Source organism: Pelophylax lessonae (genome assembly GCF_965119305.1).
Source record: "Pelophylax lessonae genome assembly, chromosome: 6".
Taxonomy (NCBI): Eukaryota; Metazoa; Chordata; class Amphibia; order Anura; family Ranidae; genus Pelophylax; species Pelophylax lessonae.
In genome coordinates this window covers 293164659-293190212 of record NC_138773.1, presented here as the reverse complement: position 1 = coordinate 293190212, position 25554 = coordinate 293164659, and the positions used below count along the sequence as shown (strand labels likewise).

At 44.5% G+C, this 25554-nt stretch overlaps 1 protein-coding gene across 1 annotated transcript in view; it reads left to right on the top strand.

Annotated features, from left to right (window-relative positions):
* DARS1 (aspartyl-tRNA synthetase 1) overlaps nucleotides 1-25554 on the top strand; it is a 205618-nt gene that overhangs the window by 122879 nt on the left and 57185 nt on the right. Inside the window, exons 8-9 of the mRNA XM_082260094.1 lie at nucleotides 337-417; nucleotides 12865-12924. Of these exons, the coding sequence (XP_082116220.1) occupies nucleotides 337-417; nucleotides 12865-12924 (141 nt within the window). The remainder of the gene's footprint in view (nucleotides 1-336; nucleotides 418-12864; nucleotides 12925-25554) is intronic.

The window sequence follows — 25554 nt, the reverse complement described above, 5'->3', positions numbered from 1 at the left end:
CGTTTTTTTTTTCATTCTGCTGGTTGAACAAAAAAAACGGACCCATCTGATTGGCCTCCTCATACAGAATTATAAGCCCTGACGAAGGTTAGCCTCTTCAATGCATTGGATTTCTATGATGGAATCCTCACATTTGGATTCCACCCTTAAAAATGTAAAGATTTTTGGCTAGTGGACCAGTTTACAAAAAAAAAATGCTTATTAATAGGAGCTGTACGTCTTTACTGTGTGATATTGTCTGTGTGTGTTGGTTGCATTTAAGGCCAGGTGTTTGCAAACATCTGTGTGCCACAGCATTCTCTGTTTCTGATGAAGTTATATTTGTCTAATTTCCAGATCTATGTGATCAGTGCAGCTGAACCACGCCTGCCCCTGCAACTGGATGATGCCATTCGGCCTGAAGGAGAGGGGGAAGAGGTGAGGGGGGTCTGGTTTATTTCAAGACACACTGGGGGAAAGTTACTAGCCATGCATGGTAGCCAATTGGCTTCTAACTTCAGCTTGTTCAATTCTTCTTTGACAATAAAAGCTTGAAGCTGATTGGTTTCGTTGCACAACTGAACCAAATTTTGCATCATGCCCTTTTAGTAAATAACCCCCACTGCAACAGATTTATTACTTTGGCAGCCCTTAAGTCGCACTGCGACAGTGTGAAACCCGATCACTTAGTTATGCATTTAGAGTGAAAATCTGTCTCATCTTCCCTAATAAATCTGTCTCAGACCTTGCAAATCTATTGCAGTTGATTGCATATGAATTTGGATTAACGGGTCACAAATTTCTCTCTGTTGTAGCCTGCTTTGCACCTTTGTTGCTAATTTGCTTGATACATGTCCCTCAGTATATAGACTATTACAGATTGAAACCTTTAGATCCAGAATTTCTATATGCAAGGTTGCTACTGAAACATTAATACCGTTTCATATTACATTTCAGTCTTGTCGTTTTCCAGCCCCTAACTGCCATAGTGGTGCTACATGCCTGGCCTTTTTGGTGACCTGTTATAAGAGAAATACATGGACAGCCATTGCTAAGCCTCCTGCAAATTTTAGTTGCCTGACTGCAATGCTGATCCCTGGCTGCAGTACTGAGTCACTGATCAGAGGAAAGCTTGTACATTAAAGTTTTCTGCACTGGAGTTATGCTGGCAGAGGAGCAACATCACAGCCAAATGACGACAAGCGTATTCTGAAGGTAATCAGCAGTGGCAGCCTGAGTATTCCTCTGATGACGGGTTTTCTTTATTGCTCCAGATTTGTCGTGATGCACTGCTCTCCTGCCAACAAGCCAACATGTGTCAAAGTCACGTCATAGATAGGTTATGACGTTTATAGATGGATAGGTCAACCACAGCTGATGATCTGTGTCTGTTTATGACTTTATCTTTACACTGCACTATATAACCCTCTTCCTCTCTTTCTTCCTATTTATTTTTCCCTTCCTTCCCTCTTTCTCTCTTTCGCTGACATCTTTGTCTTTGCACAGTCTCTCCCCCCTCCCCCCCCCCCCCAAATTTGCTTTTGTTTTCTCTTGTGTTCTACGAGAATGTCACATTCTATCTCCTCTCTCTCTTAACTCTTTTTATTCCTTTTTTTCTTGTGCATTCCCCCCCCTCCCCCCTCTTCCCCCCCCTCTTCCTCCCCTCTTCCTCCCCTCTCCCCCCCTCTCCCCCCCTCTTCCCCCCTCTTCCTCCCCCTCTTCCTCCTCTCTCCCCCCCTCTTCCTCCCCTCTCCCCCCTCTTCCTCCCCTCTCTCCCCTCTTCCTCCCCTCTCCCCCCTCTTCCTCCCCCCTCCTCTCCCCCCTCTTCCTCCCCCCCTCCCCTCCCCCCTCCCCCTCCCCCCTCTTCCTCCCCCCTCTTCCTCCCCCCTCCCCCTCCCCCTCCCCCTCCCCTCCCCCTCCCCTCCCCCTCCCCTCCCCCTTCCTCCCCTCCCCCTCGGCCTTCCTCCCTCTTCCTCCCCCCTCTTCCTATCCCCCCTCCCCTCCCCTCTTCCTCTTCCCCCTCCCCTCTTCCTCTCCCCCCCTCCCCTCTTCCTCTCCCCCCCTCCCCTCTTCCTCTCCCCCTCTCCTCCCCTCTTCCTCTCCTCTTCCTCTCCTCCCCTCTTCCTCTCCTCTTCCTCTCCTCCCCTCTTCCTCTCCTCCCCTCTTCCTCCCCTCCCCTCCCCTCTTCCTTTCCTCCCCTCCCCTCTTCCTCTCCTCCCCTCCCCTCTTCCTCTCCTCCCCTCCCCTCTTCCTCTCCCCCCTCCTCTTCCTCTCCCCCCTCCTCTTCCTCTCCCCCCCCTCCTCTTCCTCTCCCCCCCCCTCCTCTTCCTCCCCCCCTCCTCTTCCCCCCCCCCCCCCCTCTTCCTCCCCCCCTCCTCTTCCTCTCCCCCCTCCTCTTCCTCTTCCCCCCTCCTCCTCTTCCTCTTCCCCCTCCTCCTCTTCCTCTTCCCCCCTCCTCCTCTTCCCCCCTCCTCCTCTTCCCCCCTCCTCCTCTTCCTCTTCCCCCCCTCCTCCTCTTCCTCTTCCCCCCTCCTCCTCTTCCTCTTCCCCCCTCCTCCTCTTCCTCTTCCCCCCCTCCTCCTCTTCCTCTTCCCCCCCTCCTCCTCTTCCTCTTCCCCCCCTCCTCCTCTTCCTCTTCCCCCCCTCCTCCTCTTCCTCTTCCCCCCCTCCTCCTCTTCCTCTTCCCCCCCTCCTCTTCCTCCCCCCCCTCCTTTTCCTCTTCCCCCCCCTCTTCTTCCTCTTCCTCTCTCCCCCCTTCCTCCCTCCCCCCTTCCTCCCTCCTCTTCCTCTCCCCTCCCCTCTTCCTCTCTCCCCTCCCCTCTTCCTCTCTCCCCTCCCCTCTTCCTCTCTCCCCTCCCCTCTTCCTCTCCCCCCTCCTTTCTCTCCCCCCCTTTTTTTCTTTTCCCCCCTCCTTTCATTCTTCCCTCCCTCCCCTTCCTCTTCCCTCTTGCTTGCTCCTTCTCCATTGTCCTTTCTCTGTCTCTTCTCTCCTCTATCTTTCTCATTTGCTCTTTCTCTCTCTTACCCCTGCCCTCTGTCTATTCTCTCTTCTGTCTTTCTCCCTTTCTCTTTCTCTCTCTTGCCTCTGCTCTCTCTTCTCTTGCTCTCCCTCAGTCTGTGATTGGGGGACAGTTAAAGCAAAGCTTTTTCCGTCCCTTACAATTCCACACAGGTAAAGTGCTGCAACCTGATTATACCTTTTCAGCTATAATATGGTGCTTCACAATGCCAGCCTAGAAGTCCCCATCTGCTTCCCAGTAGATACTCGTAAACGATGGTCAGCAACAAGGTGAAAGTAAAAAATAGTCTTTATTGAATACAAAGAGTAAAATGTTCCATAGCACAACCCACGCTAACGCATGCAGGTTATGCATAAGGCTTTTTTCTGGACTGAAACGTGTAAGTGTGGGCCGTGCTATGGAACATTTTACTCCTTGTTTTCAATAAAGAAGATTTTACTATTTTAACCTTGTTGCCGACGTTCATTCATGAATATTTATGTCCCTAATCCTCCACCCTCTTTAGCTGTAGAGGCAGTGGCTGGCTGTACACATGCCACCAGTGAGATGCCTTGCTTTGTGGTCACAGCAGGAATTAAACCCCCTGTCGCTCGCGTTCAGCCCACCGATCATGACCTAGTTAGGTAAATTGGGCCCCTCTGCATGCGCCCTGCCACCATGTGCAGGGACCAAGTGGCTGTGGCACGCTAGTGCAGGAACCAAGGGGTAAAGTAGGCATTGAGGAAGCAATATAATGCCTGCTCTCCGAAGAACAATCCGAATGTGGATTGCTCTTCAAAGACAAAAGTTAATGTGAACGGGCCCTAACGATCTTAACCACTTAAGCCCCGGAGGATTTGGCTGCTAAACGACCAGAGGGTATTTTGCGATTCGGCACTGCGTGACTTTAACGGACAATTGCGCGGTCGTGCGACGCTGTACCTAAACGAATTTGGCGTCCTTTTTTTCCCACAAACAGAGCTTTCTTTTGGCGGTATTTGATCACCTGTGCGATTTTTTGATCACGCGCTATAAACAAAAAAAGAGCGTAAATTTTGCAAAAATAGCAATATTTTTCCCTTTTTTTTATATGAAATTCCCCCCAAAAAAAATGTAAAAATCAAAATTTTTTAATATTTTCGGCCAATTTGTTTTATGCTACCTATGTTTGGTAAAAAAAATCGCAAAAAGCGTATTTTGATTGGTTTGCGCAAAAGTTATTGCATTTACTAACAAAGGGAAAGATTTTTGTTATTATTGTTGTTTTTTTTTTTAACGCGTAATGGCGGCGATCTGCGATTTTTTTTTTGCGGTACTGCGACATTGCGGCGGACAGATCGGACCCTTGACTGACATTTTTGACACTTTTGGGGTTACCAGTGACATTTCTACAGTAATCAGTGCTATATATATGCACTGTTACTGTAAAAATACACTGGTAGTGAAGGGGTTAACTTTATTTGAGAGGGAGGGGCTGTGTGTGTCCCTAGGGGCGTGATTCTAACTGTGATTGGCTGTGGCTTCAACTGTATGCAGAGTGATCAATGGATCTACATAGTAGATCCATGTGATCATCTCTCATACAGAGAGGAGAATGACAGGCAGCTTGTTTACACAAGCTGCCTGACTTTCTCCCTCTCCCCCGCCGATCGCAGAGTGGCCGGCGGCGATCGGGTCCGCCGGTCACACGCGCGGGGGGGTCCGTGACCACGCGGGAGCGGGAGCGCGCCTCCGGCAGCGCGCGCTCGCTCCCTAAACCCTCACAGGCGAGCGACGTAGACCTACGTCACTTTGCCTGTGAGGGGCTGACCGCCGCCGTAGATAGTCGTGCGGCGGTCGGCAAGTGGTTAACTTCATCTTTCTTTCTTTTTTTTTTTTCCTATTTATGCTCTCTCCTTTCTTCTACATACACACACACACACACACACACACATATATATATATATATATATATATATATATATATATATATATATATATATATATATATATATATACATACACAGTGCCTTGCGAAAGTATTCGGCCCCCTTGAACTTTGCGACCTTTTGCCACATTTCAGGCTTCAAACATAAAAATATAAAACTATAATTTTTTGTGAAAAATCAACAACAAGTGGGACACAATCATGAAGTGGAACGAAATTTATTGGATATTTCAATTTTTTTTAACAAATAAAAAACTGAAAAATTGGGCGTGCAAAATTATTCAGCCCCCTTAAGTTAATACTTTGTAGCGCCACCTTTTGCTGCGATTACAGCTGTAAGTCACTTGGGGTATGTCTCTATCAGTTTTGCACATCAAGAGACTGACATTTTTGCCCATTCCTCCTTGCAAAACAGCTCAAGCTCAGTGAGATTGGATGGAGAGCGTTTGTGAACAGCAGTTTTCAGTTCTTTCCACAGATTCCCGATTGGATTCAGGTCTAGACTTTGAGTTGGCCATTCTAACACCATTAGACTCCATCAGGTTTTCTTCCAGAATGGTCCTGTATTTGGCTCCATCCATCTTCCCATCAATTTTAACCATCTTCCCTGTCCCTGCTGAAGAAAAGCAGGCCCAAACCATGATTCTGCCACCACCATGTTTGACAGTGGGGATGGTGTGTTCAGGTTGATGAGCTGTGTTGCTTTTACACCAAACATAATGTTTTGCATTGTTGCCAAAAAGTTTGATTTTGGTTTCATCTGACCAGAGCACCTTCTTCCACATGTTTGGTGTGTCTCCCAGGTGGCTTGTGGCAAACTTTAAACGACACTTTTTATGGATATCTTTAAGAAATGGCTTTCTTCTTGCCACTCTTCCATAAAGGCCAGATTTGTGCAGTATACGACTGATTGTTGTCCTATGGACAGAGTCTCCCACCTCAGCTGTAGATCTCTGCAGTTCATCCAGAGTGATCATGGGCCTCTTGGCTGCATCTCTGATCAGTCTTCTCCTTGTATGAGCTGAAAGTTTAGAGGGACGGCCAGGTCTTCGCAGATTTGCAGTGGTCTGATACTCCTTCCATTTCAATATTATCGCTTGCACAGTGCTCCTTGGGATGTTTAAAGCTTGGGAAATCTTTTTGTATCCAAATCCGGCTTTAAACTTCTCCACAACAGTATCTCGGACCTTCCTGGTGTGTTCCTTGTTCTTCATGATGCTCTCTGCGCTTTAAATGGACCTCTGAGACTATCACAGTGCAGGTGCATTTATTTGGAGACTTGATTACACACAGGTGGATTCTATTTATCATCATTAGTCATTTAGGTCAACATTGGATCATTCAGAGATCCTCACTGAACTTCTGGAGAGAGTTTGCTGCACTGAATGTAAAGGGGCTGAATAATTTTGCACGCCCAATTTTTCAGTTTTTTATTTGTTAACAAAGTTTGAAATATCCAATAAATTTCGTTCCACTTCATGATTGTGTCCCACTTGTTGTTGATTCTTCACAAAAAATTACAGTTTATATCTTTGTTTGAAGCCTGAAATTTCGCAAAAGGTCGCAAAGTTCAAGGGGGCCGAATACTTTCACAAGGCACTGTACATATATATATATATATATATATATATATATATATATATATATATATCATCGTATCTGTTAATCTTGAGTGCCTTCAGACTTCTGGTAAAAGAAGATCTAGTAAAATCATTGTTACATGTGTATTGTATTATTTTGGTAAGCATCTTCCCAGCACATGTTACTAATCCTGAGTCAAACGATGGTGACCTGTCATGAGCCCCCAGGGATGGACTCTTGTGTAGGTATCCACGTCATCACAGTGAAGGGAAGTCATTACCATGCATGGCTTCATAGTCTATGCATCTCCTGTTTACGTTGATATTTCCACAAAGCAGAGAATAGTTTTGTTCCTCTCAAGGCATCCAGCTTATGTGTGTACAGATCTCAGATGACTCTGAATCTGCTTTACTTTCCTATTTATCTGCTCTGAGGCTATTTTTATACCTTGTAGAGCTATTTAGGAGTCTGCTTTATGTTTACACAGATCGGTCACTAATAAAATTGTAGGCCCAGTGAATGAATAAAAGAATGCAAAGCCTTAAACTGGTCCAGCCAGACTGCCAATGCATTCCCCTATTTGTGTCTAAAAAAAGCTTGGCATACATTACTTTGCATTATTAAATTATAAGGCGTTTAGTTGCACTAGGACCTAGAGAATGGCCCAGCTGCTACTTGAAGCATTTGCTGACGGGTTTCCATACATTGTTCTTAATCTCAAATCTGAGTAACAGTTTCAGTGGGCGCTGTAGTGGTGGCAGTGATTCTGCCACATGTAGTGCCAACCCAGGTGCACTTGTATTCAAAACTTTGTGACCCCCTGCTCTCCTGTGACATCAGAAATTCCCCTTCTGACCATAGGGGCTGATTGATAGTACACTCCTTGACTATTGGCACTTTTCCACTGCATGGAACAGATCGGTTTGGCTCGGTTTGGCGCTTTTCCACTGCATGGTACCGCATGGTACGTGTTAGAATGGTTCGGTACGGTTTGGTACAGCGGCGCTTTTCCACTACATGGTAAGGCTCGGTATGGCTCGCTTAAACAGTACCACCTCGGTTGGGGTTCCAAGCGTTCCGTACCTATACCATATCCCACAATCCTTTGCATGCAGCCTTGATTTTGTCACTACTAGCCACTGATTGGTCAGAGAATCATTGTAATCCCACCCACTTACTACTTTAGTGGAAAAGCAAGCCGAGCCTATACAGTGCCGAAAGGTGCCGACTCGTACCACGCAGTGGAAAAGCAAACTGAGCCGAGCAGTGCCGAATGGAGCAGAGCCGGTACTTGCAGTGGAAAAGTGCCATATGTTGACTGTTTTGCAAAGTGAATTTCCTCCCAGTTTCATTTGACCACATTGCCTTACTAGCCTGATCCTGTGCAGCAATCCTTCCTCCTAGGCTGCATCTTTTGAAACAGACCAGCAGCATTGTGCAACCTGATTTTGGAAGAATTTTTTTATGGTACTTTCACAATTTTAAGTTTAAGGCTTACAGTGCCTTGCGAAAGTATTCAATCCACCACTTGTTTTTTTTGTTCTATTGCAACCTGAAATTAAAATTGTTTTTTTTTGGGGGGCTTTGTACCATGTGATGTACACATCATGCCTATAACTTTGAAGGTGCAAAACAAAATATTGAGTGTGCACATGTACTCACCTTCTTTGCTTTGGAACACCTAAATGTGATGTGGAGAAACCAAAGTCCCACCTGTGTGCATTCAAAATGTCACATTATCTGTCACATGGCGGTTGATTTACTAAAACTGGAGAGCGCAAGATCTGTAGATCTTAATCCTCTTCCAGATTTTTTTGCCAAAGCTTCGTTGAACAAGCTGAAGCATAAAGAAAGGGATGTATTCCAGAGATAAAACTATAATCCTTACACTTTATAAAACTCTGGTCCGACCACATCTGGAGTATTCTGTCTAGTTCTTGTCGCCAGTCCTCAGGAGGGATGTGTTGGAGCTGGAGAGAGTCCAGAGAAGGGCAACTAAACTGATTAAGGGATTGGAGGACCTTAATTATGAAGAGCGTCTGCAATCGCTTGATTTATTCTCCTTGGAGAAGAGACGCCTGAGAGGGGACATGATAGCAATTTATAAATACCTCAATGGTGATCTCACCATAGAAAAAAAGCTATTCAGTTGAAAGGATTGCATAAGGACTCGAGGGCATACAATGCAATTGGAGGAGAAGCGTTTTAACCTAAGGCAACGTGGGGGGGTTCTTTACTGTTAGGGCTACAAGATTGTGGAATTCTCTACCACAAGAGGTGGTTTCTGCGGGAAGTATGGTGGCTTTCAAAAGACTCTTAGACGTATATCTCAAGGATCAGAACATTCAGGGGTATGAGAGATGATTATGGCCACACACACCTACACAGGTTGAACTGGATGGACTATTGTCTTTATTCAACCTCAACTTCTATGTAACTATGCAAGTTAGAAGCTGATTGATTTCTATGCAGAGACGCACCAGATTTTGTACTCTCCGGTTTTAGTAAATCTACCCCATGATGTCAGTATAAATACAATACACCTATCTGCAACACCATCAACACAACATTAAAACCAAACTCTTCAAAAAAAGGTCAAAGACAAAGTTGTAGAGAAATATAGATCAGGGTTGGGTTGTAAAATAAACAAAAAATATCCCAAGCTTTGAACATTCTATCAAGTACCATTAAATCGATTACTAAAAATGGGAATAACATGGCACTACTACATAGTGCAAATCTTGAAGAAAACCTACTGTATTTTCTGGCGTATAAGACTACTTTTGAACCTCAAAAAAATCCCCCAAAAATGGGGGGTCGTCTTATATGTCGAGTATAATATCTCCAAGATAACCTAAGTATAAGTATTACCGGTAGATCATGTAATAGGGGGGTCGTCTTATATGCCCAGTCGTCTTATACGCCGGAAAATACGGTATTTGTTTTCAGAGATATGAGACTGGGATGGGAGGTTAACCTTCCAGCAGGACCCTAAACATACTGCTAATGTTATACTGAAGTGCTTTAAAGGTAAATGTTAGAATGTCTGGGAATGTTCTAGTCAGAGTCCACAACTCAGTCCAATTGGGAATCTATGGCATGATGTGAAGAGTACTATAGACCAACGCAACCCATCTTACTTGAAGGCGCTGAAGCCATTTTGCCTTGTGCTCCTTGCCCCTCCTCTTCATCACGTGCCCCCATTAAAAGCCACTTTCCATGGTGGCACCCATGCAGGCTCGCTTCTGAGTGTCGCTGCTGCGTCCATTGACACAGACAGCAGCACTTTGCCCTGCCCCCTGCTCCCGGGTCACTGCTTTTAAATGACCATTCGCTCACGCTTCTGTCAATCTGTCCAATGAGGAGAGCAACCGCGGCTGTAGCCGCTGCGCTCGTGCACATTGCTGGATAGGATCGGGCTCAAGTAAGGAAAAGGGGGGGGGGGGGTCTGTGGGGAAGCTGCAGCACAGAAGGTTTTTCATCTTATTGCATACAATGCCTTAAGGTGAAAAACCTTAAAGTGGAAGGTTTACTGCAATGTTTTCAGCCAAGGAAGCTGCCATCTTGGCCTCTGTTTAATCTTCAACTGCCATGATGCTGCATGTGATCAGTTATGACACCAGTCATTGGATGGTTTGACAGTTTGGTTGAAAGCACAACCAATGTGACAGTTACATGTAACCTTTTGCTTTAAAGCTTTACAACCACTTTAATTATGTTCCAGAAACAGATATTTTTCTCCTAAAGTTGTAGGAATGTTGTATACATCAAATGGTTTAAAGTCCCTAAAAATCTATTTTAATTCCAAGTTGTAATGCAACAAAATGAGGGGGGGGGGGTGAAACAGTGGGTGGCGGATACTGATGCAAGACACTGAGGTTCTTAGGATTCCACTCAACCAGCTCTACGTATATTCCCGAAAATTGACAATGCTATGCCAGTGGCCACTAGTCTACTAGAACAGATAGGACCCCCCACCACCCCATTCCCTTAAATTTATAATCAGTTTTTGAGCCTGTCGCAATAGGACAGTAAATGAGGAAACGTGTCCCTAAAAAAGGAGATAAACCAAGAACTGAAGTAGGCTTTCCTTAAACATTTTGTTCAGAAGATAAAATTGGGATCTTCTACCAATGGGACATTTTTATGCCCTGATAGAGAACCCTCGATATGCATTGCATGGTCAAAGGGTAACTCCACTTTCACAGAAAAAAGAAAACATTGGCAAAAAAAATGTGTGTGTGTGTATATATATATATATCATATACTATTGCAACACAAGTTACTGTGATTGAATTTTATTTAAAAAAACCTTTCCTTTTCATTCTGAAGCTCTGTAATTTTTTTGTAAAATGCAATGCAATATGGCTACCTGCAGTCATGATCTGCTTGTGTAATTGGCTTACTAATTTTCCCAGAGGTCTGCACTAAGATACAAAAAAGATTTTAAACATCCCTTGTAACAAAAATTTTGTTTTTGTTAAGATACTCTCAAAGGGAAATCATGTCTAAAGGGATGCAGACTCTGCCACCTTCCACATTAGATACTTTCAAAGGGAAATCATGTCTAAAAGGATGCAGACTCTGCCACCTTCCACATTAGATACTTTCAAAGGGAAATCATGTCTAAAAGGATGCAGACTCTGCCACCTTCCACATTGAATACTTTCAAAGGGAAATCATGTCTAAAAGAATGCAGACTCTGCCACCTTCCACATTAGATACTTTCAAAGGGAAATCATGTCTAAAGGGATGCAGACTCTGCCACCTTCCACATTGAATACTTTCAAAGGGAAATCATGTCTAAGCCCCCATTCACACTACCGCCACTTGTCAGGTGACTTGTCAGCCTGATAAGTCGCTGTCCCTCGTGGACCATTGACTGCTACAGGACCCGTTCTAATAGGAGCGACACAAGTCGCTCCAACTTAGAAAAGGGGTCCTGTACTACTTCGGGGCGACCTCGGAGCGACTTGCATAGACATTCATTATATGAAGTCCGTGCAAGTCGCACCGAAGTGGCGGTGCACGGGACTTCACAGGCCGCCCCCCGAAGTCGGAGCGACCTAGTGTGAACCCGCAGTAAAGGGATGCAGACTCTGCCACCTTCCTCATTAGATACTTTCAAAGGGAAATCATGTCTAAAGGGATGCAGACCCTGCCACCTTCCTCATTAGATACTCTCAAAAGGAAATCATGTCTAAAGTATAGCAGCTAATTGATAATTATAAAATCACTTCCATGCAGATTTAGGCTCCATGTACACGGGACGTTGTTAAAAGTCCCTTTGAATGCTGAAATTTTTAGGACGTTTGAAACGTCCGTTCGGTCGCGTTTGTACCCGCGTTTAGCGGCGTTTGCGGGAGTTTGCGTTTAGAAGCGTTCCTAGAGGTCAAAAAAATTATTCCCCTTTAAAATGGAAAAACGTGAACGCTAAACGCGGGTCATCGCGTTCGGACGCGTTCAGACGCGTTCGGACGCGTTTGTGCGTTTGAAACGCCGGGAAACACACGTTCGAACGCAAATAATTGCGTTCTAAAAAAAGTCCCTGAACGCAACTGCCTGCAAATGACTGTAAACGACCTGGTGTACATGGACAGATAAGATAAAATGTAGGTGGGTTCAGGGGCTTCTTAAAAAAACGCCCAACTGCTCCTAAACGACCATTTCCAGCGTCCCGTGTACATGGACCCTTACTCTGCACATGGACACAGATAAACAAACCGCCATTTCATCAGAATAACAAAAGGTAGGAATCTGCAACAAAGTTTGCCAAAATCAGTACAATGTACATGGATCACCCAGAGGGGAATGTTTTTTCCTAACAGAAGTGGAATTACTCTTTAATGAACACTACTTATAAACTGTATGTGGAGTTGAATCTCTGCTTTACCCTTTTTCCTATATATCTGAGCAATAAAAACCTGGCTGAAGCTCTAACCCATCCTGTGTTTTCCACAACTTACAAAAATAAAGTTTAGGGCCTTTAATAGTGTATGCTTTATTGTGTTGCTCATGATAGCCAATCAAATTTGTCTTGTTTATATTTTGATCTTCCTGGGAAATATGGCATTTGGAAGTCAATTGCTGGAAGTAATGCGCCACTTTCAGACACATTTCATACTTGAGAACCATAATTACATTCAGCGTATAAAACATTTTCAGCAGTTTAGAACCTGATTTGTAGTATTTTATTCTTCTATTGTGGAAGCTATTTTTATACTCCATTTAATAAGTCATCCATATGGGTTCTGGCTTGTTTTGTAAGTAGCTCAGCAGGATGGTGCGACTCTTCGCTGAGAATATTGACTCTAAACTCTCCGCTGTATTATGTTTCTCTGCTTGATGTTTTTGTGTATATTTTCTTTGTTGTTTTAGGAAGGAAGAGCTACTGTAAACCAGGATACCCGGCTGGACAATAGAGTCATTGATTTAAGGGTAAGGATTCAGTTCCAGCTCACGCAAATCCAAACCTCATATTTTTTTTTTTTTTTTTTTTATTGTGTTTGTCTGACAAACAAGAATTTAGAACAGGTGCTGACAAATTCGACAACAAGGTAGTTCTCTTAAAGAGTCCCTGTCGTGTTCTTTAGCAACTCTCTGAAAAGTCCTTGTCCTTGGGGCACCATAGCAATGTCATTTAGTTCCCTCACCCCTTCCCCACAGACCCCCTAACTTTTATCCCAGTGGCACTTTCTCTAGTGATACAGAATTTTGATTGCTTTCCTAGCAGTTATATTGGGGTTCACAAAGTATACTTTATCTAAATGTATTTTCCAAGTGCTATTGCTACCGTCATAAATCACTGTGTAACCAGACTGTTTTAGGTCCCATAACAATTGCTTGATTCTGCTATTGTTGAAATTAGGGATCGACCGATTATCGGCAAAGCTGATATATCGGGGGCCGATCTGCACTTTCCCCGATATATCGGAATCGGCCCCTGGGGTTATTGATATTGCCGATATTTTGGGAATGTGTTTGTACCGGAGTGATGCCTGCAGCTAGAGGCATCACCCCGGTACCGGCGTCCATAGCCGACGGTCGGCTGGCTTGTAATGACAACCGATGCAGCTGAGAAGCCACTCAGCTGCATCACCCTTCAGCCACTTCCTGCGGCTCGCCCGGGTCTCCTGTCCGACCTGGAGACCCAGGCATCCTACCTGCACGGCCGGCGAAGAGAAGACCCATTCAAAGCCGCATTCGGCTCTGATCGGGTCTCCATGTAAAAACCCGGAAGTGATGTCATGACATCACATTTCAAGGTATTCGGCGCCAGATTAAAAAAAATTACAGCACTCAAAACAACCAAACTTTGCTGTTTTGAATGCTTTTAAGATCAGAGGAGGGGACCCCCAGATCCCTCCACAACAGTACCTGTCAAATGTGTAAAAAACAAAAACAAAAAACCAATGTTCAAAAATATCGGCCGATACCGATATTCAATGGCCAGAATATCGGTATCGGAAACGAAAATCCAATATCGGTCGATCACTAGTTGAAATGATACCCTTTGTCCATGTCATGTTTATATAGCAAAAGGAAAAATAGTAAATCAAAACTGCGCTAACTTGAAAACATTCAGTGTTGAAACACAATAAAAATAGCTGCTAACACTCCAACCGACAGTGATGGTGACCAAATAATATAAAAATAGTGCAGCGCTAAATTTTATATTATTTTTATATTATATGTTTATATAGCAGCCTTCTGAAGAGTCCCTGTCATGTTCTTGTAGCATCCTGGTCCTGGTTGTGATCTGTATAGTTGCTTAGTTTGAGACAGAGCAATGCTTAATCTTCTCAATACTCAACTTACAAGGTACTTCACTCATAATACAAGGTCCCATATTCCCTGATGATGTCTCCAGTTTCTTCTGAATTGATGGGTTGCCAAAAAAAAAAAAAAATTGGTGACTCTATTTTGCGGCTTTGTGGTATAAGCCCACCTCGAATTTGATGGAACAAATAGCAATTGCTTGCAATATGTTCAAGTAATGGTTACTTTTTAATGCACTTTTTAATTAAACTACCTAAGTCTTCTCAGGAAGGGGGGGGGGGGTACCTGATAGAATAAAAACATGGCTGCTGCCATTAAAGGTTTGTTTTTGAAGGTAAAAGATGCAGGTGCTATCATCATTATCCTTGCTTTACTATTTGGTGGTAACAAGGATGAGAGCCTTGAGACAGGTGGTCACATATAGAAAATGCTCTGTACATAGTCCCTGTGTTACTTTACTGGAAACCTGTGTAGCACTGCCCCCTAGAGGACTGCTGGATATGAGACTTTCTGGATTCCCCTGGGTTACCCGTAGCAACTGCTTGCAGAAACGTATCACTTTAAGTACTTGGCTCAGTCAATGATCAGTCCAGGGGATGTTGTTTTGTAGTTTTATTTAGAACTGGAATAGGAGAAGGGATGAGTGGGATACTCCCAACTAGTAACTATTCACAGTATTGAGGACATCTGACTTGAGGATATGGCAAGGTTGATGCTTCACTCTGCCACTGGAATGAAGGTAATTTAAGTGTTCCTGCTTGTAATTATCTTCAGGGTTCTAACTTGGCACCCCCTTTCTCTCTCCCTGTGCAGCTGGCACCCGTCCACTGACTCCTACACTCGAGTGGTCCCCTTCCTGGGCAGACCTCTGTACTCACAGACACTGTTTTTCCAGGGTCACCAATGCCCTCAACTCCACCAGTCAGCTTCTCTTGGACCTCCAGGTTCAGCCACACACTCTGGTTCACTAGGCCGACCACCTGTGACCACCATCCACAGCTACAGAAGAGGAGACAGCCGTCACCCTCCTTTTGGCACCTGGCTTCCCGCCCAAAGACCCCTACCTCATGTGTCCTTGGCTTTATATACCCTGTCCCATAATGCACCGAGACAGCCAGTCTGTGCCAATCCCTGGGGCAGTAACAAAGCCTGTATATCACTGGCTGGGTTTCCTCCACTGTCCAATGTGCCTCCCCATTGGACACAGTGGGGACACTCCCTCAGTCCAGATAAATCACACACTGGACACATGGAACAGGACTAACAAATCCTGCTCCCTGAAAAGTAGGGAGCATATAAATTTAGCCTGCTGCTCTGCTGTTAAGCAGACAGAGCCAAAACTACTCTGCTTACTTAGCATCTATCTAGGAGGGTGCTTCACATGTTTCGTGAAACTATAGGGGCTTCCCTAACATGGGCATGAGCACAGACTGTGCTTGGGCACATCCGAATTCAGGTGATGGCAACCCATTGATCCTGGGTAGGTGACAGGTAGAACATGATCCTTCCACATGCCTGCAATCCTTCCTCGCTGACTCCCCAGAACCTGAATAGGTGGGGCAGAGCGGGAGGCATTTACTTGAACCAGTCTGTATTTTCCTCCTGCAGGCTTCTCCTCCTCTCCCTCCTGCCAGCATTTAGGGGATCGGTACTAGCATTACACCTTCATGCAATTATGTTACTTGTGTGTTTTGCAGCCATTTTGTCTGATTTCACAGAAATGGCTGAAAGTTGGAAAGGGAGACTTTAACTACTTAACCTCTGGAAGATTTCCCCCCTTCCTGACCAGGCCATTTTTTGCGATACACGCTGCATTACCTTAACTGACAATTGCGCAGTCATGCAACACTGTAGCCAAATAAATAATTTTGTCATTTTTTTTCCCCACAAATAGAGCTTTCTTTAAAGTTGGAAAGGGAGCCTTTAACCACCTAACCTTCAGAGGATTTACCCCCCTTCCTGGCCAGGCCATTTTTTGCGATACACGCTGCATTATTTTAACTGACAATTGCGCAGTCATGCAACGCTGTACCCAAATAAATAAATTTGTCATTTTTTTTCCCACAAATAGAGCTTTCTTTTGGTGGTAATTGATCACATCTGCATTTTCTATTTTTTGCGCTATAAACAAAAAAACAAACCCGACAATTTTGAAAAAAAAAAGATAATTTTTTTACTTTCTGCTACAAAACATATCCAATAGAAAAAGAAAAAAAATAATTTTTTTTTTTTTTAAATAAATTTAGGCCAATATGTATTCTGCTACATGTTTTTGGTAAAAAAAATCCTAATAAGCATATATTGATTGTTTTCGCTGAACGTTAAAGCGTCTACAAACTATGGTATATTTTTTGGGGAATTTTTATTTTTTTATACTAGTAATGGTGGCGATCAGCAACTTATAACAGGACTGTGATATTGTGGAGGACATTCGGACACCAACTGACACTTTTTGGGAACCAATGATACTAATATAGTGATTAGTGCTAAAAATATGCACTGTCGCTGTGCTAATGACACTGGCTGGAAAGGGGTAAAACATCTAGGGTGATCAAAGGGTTAGCTGTGTGCCTAACCAGTGTTTGTGTACTTTATGTGCTTCTTATACTAGGGGAAGAGAGAGATTCTAGTCCCTGCTTTGCAGGAACACAGAATCCACCCCTTCCCCACTGTCAGAACAGACAGATGCCTTGTTTACAAATCCCCATTCTGTGTGGTTTACTGACGATCGGCGGGTGCCAGATGACATCAAGTGCCTGGCACCTGCAGATCCGCTTCTCCTGTGAACAATCACAGCAAAGGATGCCCGCTGGCAGCGTGCGCCCCCTGCAGATGAAAGTGCAGGATCACATATATATATATATATATATACGTGATTCTGCATAGAGCTGCCACCCTGTAGTTGTAAAACTGCTATAGGGCGGTCAGCAAGTTTAAGGCTCCCTGCATACTAACATTTTTTTTAAGCTCCTAGAAGCTATTATGAGAATTTTTTGATTAGGAATGTACAGAATGAATAACAACCTAAAAATATTGAACATTATTCCTTGAATATGTTTTTTTTTTTTTTTTTTCAGCCTTTGAGGGACACAGGGAGGCCTAAAGCAGTATTACATACAAAAACAAAAATGTATAAAATTGCAGCTCACTAATTCTTAGATGTGATGGCTGCATTTGTTTTCTTTTTTAGGCGTTATCCTTTATTTTCACCCAGTGAGTCAGCCAAGAAGTCTTGTTTTTTTTTCAACTTCCTTTAACAGACCAAGCTGTCCAGACAAAGTAGCAGCTAGAGCATTGGGAGAAACCATTTCAAGAATAAGTCCACCTTTAAAATAAATGAAAAATGCACTCAGTAGTACTGTGGTGGTTCATTAACTACAAGGTAGAAATAATCAGATTAATGCAGCTCCAGAGGGAATAATGAGATACCTATATAGCAGTGAAGGTATCAATAATGGGTACCAAAAATATGCACAGTGAAAAATGAAGTGCCAGTGCTAAGATAAATAAATAAAGTGACAGTGATTCAAAAATCCCACAATAAACTTCCAAAAATAGTGCACGGAAAAATATTATAATAAATATTAAACCCAGTTAATACTCAAAATATTATCAGTGCTGTGCAACAAATGCAAAATAAAGTGCTGGTGCTCCAATACACAGGTTATAATGAGCCAGACTCGCTGTGTGCACTACCAAGGTGCTAAGGTAATGGAATCGTCACCTCCTCCTTCTCCTCACACAATGCAGGGATACCTCCAGGTCTGATAAATGAATAATATTTAGCCAGACACGCTGTGTGCACTACCAGGGTATTGGGGTAATAGAAACATCACCTTCTCCTCTCTCAAGGCAGGGATACCATGTATAAAAGTAAAGACACAGGCTCCTAGTTCTCTCCGTTTTTAAAATGTATTAAAGAGTACCAAATAAGAATAAAAACTCACATTCCAAGGCACTATGGTTGTGCGGGCATGACAGGCAGCGTTGCGGCGTGTGTTAACAGGCTCCGTCCCCGTACGCGTTGCGTCAGCTGAACGACTTTGTCAGCAGGGGACAAAATAGAAGCACTGAATGTATGCTGCCATTGGGGTTGTAATTTATTCAAATTAAGTGATTTCTGGTTAGCGCTGATTTTATTTACAGAACTATGTGAATAGATGATGCGGTCGCGTGCCTCTTTTCAAAAAGTGACAGCTGGTTCGGGAAAATTTTCCCCATACTGCTGTCAAACTAGGTGCTCTGTTTCCTAGACGGCTGCAAGAGCGGGAACATGTTAGATGTTCCACCCTAAAAACATGGACAAACTAAGGGAGAGTTTCTTTTTGAAAAGCACATTACCCTTTCTATGACAGGTAATATACAATTATGCGGCAGAAAAAGCCTAGCTACTGTATATATGCATCGATGTCTTGTTCTCAGGCACACACGAATTGGCATCATTAGAACTGTAATCAAAATGTCATTGTCAAGTACCGATGATCGAGAGCCAGTAGGAATGGCTCCCAATTACACAGCCAATCACAGTGCTATACCAAGGGAATCTCCTCCCACTGACTCCGGGTATGACAACTCATTTAAAGTGCCAGCTCCAGCTGGCATAAAGTGTTAACATAAACTATACCATCCAAGCCTTCAGATTAGGCATCGACTGATTATCAGCCAAGCCGATATATTGAGGGCTGATATGCTCTTTCCCCGATATATTGGAATCGGCCCCCGAGGTTACTGATTTTGCCGATATTTTGGGAAAGTGCTGTACTGGAGTGATGCCTGCAGCTAGAGACATCACCCCGGTATCGGCGTCCATAGCCGGTGGTCGGCTGTCTTGTAATGACAACCAATGCGGCTGAGAAGCCGCTCGGCTGTCATTACAAGGAGTGGGAGGTGACCGCCCTTCCGTGGCTCGCCCGGGTCTCCCATTTCACCAGGAGACCCGGGAACCAGCCTGCACGGCCGCCGAAGACCCGGTCAAAGCTGCATTTGGCTCTGATCGGATCTCCATGTAAAAACCGGAAGTGATGTCATGACATTACAGCATTCAAAACAGCCAAACTTGGCGTTTTGAGTGCTTTTAAGTGCAGAGGAGGGATCCCTCCAGATCCCTCCACAAGAGTACCTGTCAAGTGATAAAAAAAAAAAAAAAAAATGTTTTTAAATCTACAACAATATCGTCCGATACCGTTATTCAATGGCCAAAATATTGGTATCGGCAATAAAAAAACTATATCTGTCGATCACTACTTCAGATCTTTAACTCTTTCTTAGGACAGACAGTGCACATTTCGTTTATAACTGATAATGAAATTTGCCAGCACAGTACAGACATGCCAGTATAAAAGGTTAACATAAACCGTACCATCCAAGCCTTTGGATCTTTAACCCTTTGTTAAGACAGACGGTGCACAACTAGTTTACAACGGATAATGAAATTTGCCAGCACAGTACAGACATAATTAAAGTAAACATATCTCCCCAGCCCCCTCCTTAAAATGACATAGAAGGGAAATCTAAGTAAGCTTCTTCAGCAAATAAAAAGGCAAGCAGCAATTTCATCTTTTTTTTTTTAAAGCTATGCTATGTGAGTGGGAGCGTGTAACAAAGTAGGTGTTATTCCAGTTGGGCTGCAAAAATTGTAAATGGTCTTGAAGGGTTAAATGACTTTCCTGCTTTCAGTGTACCTTTAAATTTAATGTACCCTTTAATAATCGCAGTGCCGATGACATTTCCCCATGATTGCTGCTGATGGCACTACCTAGGAAGCGTTGGTCAGGGCTGCCTGGTTGTGATAACGCCCGGGGTACGCCCGCAGTTAATGGATATTTTGATACGTGGTCACGATAGAGAAACGCCATCTGCAGTATCAGCGGTGACAGGATGAGATAGGAGGCTGAACAGCTGCTGGCCCCAGATAAACAGATTAGCCTGTGGTCAGACATAGCCAGCGTCAATCCCTCACTCAAATGTCCAAGTCATGCCACCTCCCAGACAGCTATTGTGCAATCTCCCCATCACAATCCAATGTATTCTTCATATGATTTGAAAAGAAGAATGACCCACAGAAAATACACACGGGGTTCAAATTAGTTCAGCAACCAGCACTGCCCTCGTGGCAGACATAGATTTTATGCTCATTTTTGTTTTATCATAAATTACATGATATGCTTGAGTTTTATAAATAAAAACCACTTGACCTCAGGAAACTTTTAGCCCCTTCATGACCAGAGCATTTCTTTTTATTCAGCACTGCACCACTTTAACTGACAATTGCGCGGCCATGCAACACTTAATGCAAATTAAATTTATATAATTTTTTTTCACACAAATGGATCTTTCCTTTGGGGGTATTTGATCACCACTGGGTCTTTTTTTTTTTTGTTATTATATAAACAAAAAAATACAAAACATTTTGAAAAAAAAAAAAACACTATTTCCTACTTTCTGTTCTAAAATATATCCAATAAAATCAAATGTCTGCATAAATTTAGGCTAAAATGTATTCTGCTACATGTCTTTGGTAAAAAACGAACTGCGTTTTGGGGACACTATACTATTGGGGACACTATACTATTGGGGGCACTATACTATCGGGGGCACTATACTATTGGGGGCACTATACTATTGGGGGCACTTTACTATTGGGGGCACTTTACTATTGGGGGCACTTTACTATTGGGGGCACTTTACTATTGGGGGCACTTTACTATTGGGGGCACTATACTATTGGGGCACTATACTATTGGGGCACTATACTATTGGGGCACTATACTATTGGCGGCACTTTACTATTGGGGGCACTATACTATTGGGGGCACTATACTATTGGGGGCACTATACTATTGGGGGCACTATACTATTGGGGGCACTATACTATTGGGGGCACTATACTATTGGGGGCACTATACTATTGGGGACACTATACTATTTGGGTACTATACTATTGGAGACACTATACTATTGGAGACACTATACTATTGGGGAAACTATACTATTGGGGGCACTATACTATTGGGGGACTTTGTACTATTGGGGGCACTATACTATTGGGCACTATACTATTGGGCACTATACTATTGGGGGCACTATACTATTGGGGGCACTATACTATTGGGGTTCTTTTACTATTGGGGACTTTATACTATTGGGGGCACTATACTATTGGCGGCACTACTTTTGGGGACTTTATTCTATTGGGGACTTTATACTATTGGAGACACTATACTATTGGGGGCACTATACTATTGGGGACACTATACTATTGGGGGCACTACTTTTGGGGACTTTATTCTATTGGGGGCACTATACTTTTGGGGACTTTATTCTATTGGGGGCACTATACTATTGGGGACTCTAGTATATTTCTGGAACTTTTGCATGCAGGGGGCGCTCGCTGCCAGCGGGCATCCTTTGCTGTGATTATTCACAGGAGAAGCTGATCTGCAATTATCCAGGTACATATATGTACAGGCACTATACTGAAAATGGCGGTGATCAGGGAGCTAGTGCAGGTTCACATATATGCAATGCGGGAAGCCTGCGAATCCACTGTGGGTTCCTGCATCGCCTTCAACTTGCAGGCAGTTCACACTGCCATATGCAAATCGCCGGGGGTGTCAATACAAAGTTAACGACACCCCCAGATCAGTTTGCATATCGCAGTGCGAACTGTCAGTTTGGACATGAATCGGATCACATAGGTGTGAACACCCATGCAATCCGATCCTGTGCGAGCTGTGTCTGAATGCGATGCAATTTCAGCCATACAATCTGTATGGCTGAATGTGCATCGGACAGACATTGCATGTGATTTGCAGAGCAGTGCGCTCCGAATCACATGCAATGTCTGTCATCGCACATATGTGAAACGGGACTCATAGTGGGACTTTGATAGTGTGGTGGACAATCTAACGCTAAATGACACTGATGTCGCTAGTGATACTAATACTGATCACTAATAATACTGTACTAATGACATTGGCTGGGGAGGGGTTAACATCAGGGGGCAATCAGGGGGTTAACTGTGTGCCCAACAATGTGTAATGTGTGCTGCTTTTACTAACAGATCTGTCTGCATTCTTTTCTTTAAAATTGGAGTTGATTTGTCAGCAAAGAACTCTGTGCTGTGATTGGCCACAGCCAATCAATGGGTGTACAGCCATAATCATTGGCTGCACCCTGCTGACCAACTCGTGCTGTGTCCAATCACAGCACAGGTCAGTAGGGGGTCCTTTACACAGACAATATCACTTAAAGCAGAGCTCCACCAAAAAGGGGAAGTTCCACTTGTTTGGTTCCTACTCCACTGCCACATTTGGCACCTTTTAGGTGGGCACGGATACATATTTTTTAACGGTACCCATCCCTATTTTCATGAGAACTCGCCGTGGCCCTCCTCCTTCCGCTGCCGCTGGGGCATTCACAAAGCACAGCGCAGTAGGGAACCCGGCTGTGAAGCCGCAAAGCTTCACTGCCGGTTTCCCTTACAATGAATGGCGGTGGCAGCACCCAAGAGCTGATTGGAAAACCTGGGATGCCTGGACAGGTAGGTGTCCTAATATTAAAAGTCAGCAGTTACAGTATTTGTAGCTGCTGACTTTACTCATTCCGGGTTAAGGAGTAGTTCAGCCCACCCACCAAAAAATATAAAGTGACACTGTCTCTTTAAATACGACTTGTTAATAAACGAACATAAACCCATGGCAACTTCAGAGAAGCCTCCATTTTTTCTCTGTTTATGGGGCGCCTCTAGGAGTTAGGAACATGTAGTAATTCAGTTCATAATGTGAATTGGAAGCTGCAACAATTCAGATTGAGCCCACCTCATTTCCTGTAGGGCATCCAGTATAATTTAGCTCTTTCCTCCCATTGGATGTATTTGTTCTTTCAGTTATGGAAGCTCAGCTTTGCATATGGTTTGGTTTTGCACAGAGCAGCCCGGATCCTCCTCTTCTCGGGTCTCTTTGCTGCTCCTGGCCTGGCTCCTGGCTGCTATGTAGGCGCCCGAGCTAAGCTGCAGCTCCGTGTATCCATTCAGACATGGAGCTGCCGTTCAACCTTGTCCCTTCTCTCTCCTGATCTGCTAACTGACTTTGACAGCAGTGGGAGCCAGTGGCGCCACTGCTCTGTCTCAGCCAATCAGGAGGGCGAGTCCCAGACTGCTGAGGGACTCACGGACATTGCTGGATAGAGGTAAGTATTAGAGGGTGCTGGGGTGGCTGCTACACACAGAAGGCATTAGGACAAAAAAAAACTGCCTTTACAACTCCTTTTAATCCTCTGCATTGTGTAAAAAGTCTGTTTGATCCTGTTTTTTCTGATCCTCCCCTTTTTATACTGTCCCCAATCCATCTGCTGATAGAACAGAGCCTTTGGGGCACTCTGCACATGCTTAAGCCTCGTACACACGCATCGATTATTGGCCGGGAATTTTCGGCCAACGTCCAATCGGCTTGTTAGTATGATGCTTCCGACAACCGACTTTTCGGCCGAAAAAAATCTGGTGTGCAGACTATAAAATTTTTGTTGGCCGTCAACACAACGGCCGATTTTCCGTCAGTCAGTACAGATTTCGGCAGACAAAAATCTGATGAGCAAGACTGGGCATGCTCAGAGAAGAAAAAACACACGGAAAGTAAACCAGAACATGACATCACTTCTGAAGTTGGTTTTTGTTGGCCGAGAAATCTCATGTGCAGTCTAGGCACATTCCAACCAACAAAACACCACTCTGGACAAAAGTCGGACGATCGGTCGGCTGATAATCGTTGCGTGTGTACGAGGCATTAGTTTGGTGTGTATTGCTAGAGAGCTTTTTTTCTTGGGAGGGTGCTTGTGACCAGCACAGGGCCAATCAGCACTGTCCAGATAGTGGATCAGGGGTCCTGCAGCCTCATAGGACAGTCAGGCCCCTTTCACACGAACGATCCGATCAGATCCGCCTGTCAGTTTTTTAGGCAGATCTGCTTGGATCCTCCATGCAGCCCTATGGGGCAGCGGATGTCAGAGGAGACATGTCCACTGACACCCACTTCCATCCACATCCGATCCTGTCCGTGAAATCCGGACGGCTGGAAACCTCATTTTCCATCTGTCCAGGGGATCGGATGAGAGCGTACAGGCAGTCTGCTCTCATCTAATTCCCCCATAGAGAGCAGCGGGGCTCTGACACCTCCCTCTCCATACACAGTGCGGAGACGGGGCTGTCATCTGCCTGCTCAGCGGGGATCGGCGGATCGATCCCCCGCTGGGCAGAGAATGGTCCGCATCGGACAGCGGACCGTGTGAAAGGAGTCTCAGAGGAGAAGGAAAACGCGTCCTCCTAGCTTTAACCAGTGCTCAGTTGGACACTGATAAAAGTCACAGGACTGCTATATACTGCTGATGAGAAAAGGTATTTAGCAGTTTATATTTACTAAAAAAAAAAAATGCATTTCCATATTCTGTGTACTGTGGGTGAGCAGATATAGTGAGTGCAGGCTCCTGGGTGAGCAGATATAGTGAGTGCAGGCTCCTGGATGAGCAGATATAGTGAGTGCAGGCTCCTGGGTGAGCAGATATAGTGAGTGCAGGCTCCTGGATGAGCAGATATAGTTAGTGCAGGCTCCTGGGAGAGCAGATATAGTGAGTGCAGGATCCTGGGAGAGCAGATATAGTGAGTGCAGGATCCTGGGAGAGCAGATATAGTGAGTGCAGGATCCTGGGAGAGCAGATATAGTGAGTGCAGGATCCTGGGAGAGCAGATATAGTGAGTGCAGGATCCTGGGAGAGCAGATATAGTGAGTGCAGGATCCTGGGAGAGCAGATATAGTGAGTGCAGGCTCCTGGGTGAGCAGATATAGTGAGTGCAGGATCCTGGGAGAGCAGATATAGTGAGTGCAGGATAATGGGAGAGCAGATATAGTGAGTGCAGGCTCCTGGGTGAGCAGATATAGTGAGTGCAGGCTCCTGGGTGAGCAGATATAGTGAGTGCAGGCTCCTGGGTGAGCAGATATAGTGAGTGCAGGCTCCTGGGTGAGCAGATATAGTGAGTGCAGGATCCTGGGAGAGCAGATATAGTGAGTGCAGGATAATGGGAGAGCAGATATAGTGAGTGCAGGCTCCTGGGTGAGCAGATATAGTGAGTGCAGGCTCCTGGGTGAGCAGATATAGTGAGTGCAGGTTCCTGGGTGAGCAGATATAGTGAGTGCAGGCTCCTGGGTGAGCAGATATAGTGAGTGCAGGCTCCTGGGTGAGCAGATATAGTGAGTGCAGGATAATGGGAGAGCAGATATAGTGACTGCAGGCTCCTGG